The sequence below is a fragment of the Centroberyx affinis genome, unplaced genomic scaffold, assembly GCF_046629955.1.
Source record: "Centroberyx affinis isolate AG114_WGS23_722 - 3 ecotype Tasmania unplaced genomic scaffold, CSIRO-AGI_Caff_v1 ptg004173l_1, whole genome shotgun sequence".
Lineage (NCBI taxonomy): Eukaryota > Metazoa > Chordata > Actinopteri > Beryciformes > Berycidae > Centroberyx > Centroberyx affinis.
The window spans coordinates 3689-5389 of NW_027281929.1; the positions used below are offsets into that span (position 1 = coordinate 3689).

At 57.3% G+C, this 1701-nt stretch overlaps 1 protein-coding gene across 1 annotated transcript; it reads right to left on the bottom strand.

Annotated features, from left to right (window-relative positions):
* Positions 1–305: 305 nt before the first annotated feature.
* gpr52 (G protein-coupled receptor 52) lies at positions 306–1430 on the bottom strand. Its single transcript, XM_071542720.1, has one exon. The coding sequence runs from the start codon at positions 1428–1430 to the stop codon at positions 306–308; it is 1125 nt and encodes a 374-aa protein (XP_071398821.1).
* Positions 1431–1701: the final 271 nt, after the last annotated feature.

Sequence of the window (1701 nt, forward strand, 5' to 3'; positions counted from 1 at the left end):
TCCACAGCTAAAACCCATACCACAGATGAAAAGCCACCACAGAGTGCCCATCTTCCCATTAAATCTTTTTGTTTAGACACTATACCTCCTTGAAAAGCTCGTAATGCAATAAATCATGGTTTTAAACATGACCGAGGCAACGTCGCTGGTGTCAGCTCACAGAGACTATCACAACAGGAATTTTTTTTCTGTTTGGTTTAGCTCTGCCAAATTAATTCAAAGTTCACCAGCTCGTAAGCTTGTTAAGATCCAAGCTTCCCATTCGTAGATTCCAGGAACATCCTCTTTCTGTGAAACTCCTCCCTTCAGATGGAGCACGAGTTTGCCCTCTTCCTGGGTTTAGGCTCCCCGAAGTCCCTGTCGTCGGCAGCGCAGTGGCTGAAGGAGCAAATCGTCTGCGAGAGCCTGCGCATGCCCAGGCGGAACACGCTATTGGACAGGCTGTAGATGACGCAGTTGCAAAAGCTGTTGCTAATGGCCAGCCAGGTGGTGACGAAGGAGAGGGCGGGGCTATCCAGCACATGGGAGCTCTCCAGCAGGAAGTAGATGATGTAGGGCAGCCACAGCATGTAGAAAACGCTGGTGATGCGGAAGAGCACCATGGCGTAGCGCCGGTCTGGTCCGTGCCCGCCTTGATGCCCGCCGCCGCCGCCGCCGCCCTCGCCAGCTTCCATCTCCTGGCTGGGGAAACGCGCCCGCCGCTCGCTGATCTCCCTGTTGTGCTGCTGGCAGATGCGGAAGATATGATAATAGGTAAAACAGACCACAAGCGCAGCGGGTGCGTAGAGCAAGCACACCACAAAGCCTGTGAAGAGGGCGGAGGTGGGCCAGGAGTGGGCGCACCACTCAAAGATGTCCCCATGGTAGCCCGGCTTGCCCCACCCAAAGAAGGAGGGCAAGAAGACCAGGCTAGAGTAGACCCAGATGAGGGTGATGCAGCCACGCAGCCGGCACGGTGTCACCAGCTGGTTGTAGGACAGTGGTTTGGTTATGGCCAGGTAGCGGTCCACACTGATGCAGGCCAAGCAGGCCATCGAGACGCTCTTGAGAACAGAGATGACGTAGCTGAAGACCTGGCAGGTGACGGGCTCCTGGACGCCTGCCGGGTAGTGCAGCAGAGACAGGGTGGGCACCAGGCAGCTGAGGCCCACCAGCAGGTCGGCGTAGGCCATGGTCTGGATGAAGTAGCTGGTGGTGTAGTGGTGCAGCAGAGGGGCGCAGTGGAACACAAAGATGACCGTCAGATTCCCTGCGATAATGAGCACCGTCAGAAGTACGATGACGGCCGTCTCCAGGACGCAGGCCTCCAGGCCCTCGTTCTGGCCCCAGCCCAGGGGACAGGAGTGGTTGGAGGCCCTGCCAGGGACGAGGTCTCCCAGGCTGCTGTTGGCAGTGGGCACCGGGTCCGTCGTCAGTTCCGACTGGTTCATTGTTCTGGGTGCAGTCCAGGTGGGTCAGGTTTGTGGCGTGCCACCCACAAGGCAGATGGCCTGTAACTGGAGACCTGCCCGCCCTGCCCCCCTTCACCGGGCGTCTGCAGCCTCCCTCAGTAAACGGAGCTCAATACTCTCTCTAGCACACTCACTCTCTCTTTCACCTCGCTCTCACATAGCTGGGTCTCAATCAAATGAACACTGACTGGAGGAAAATCAATACAGCCTCTGGGAAGGCAGGACGACCCGCTCAGCTCTCCTTTTCCAA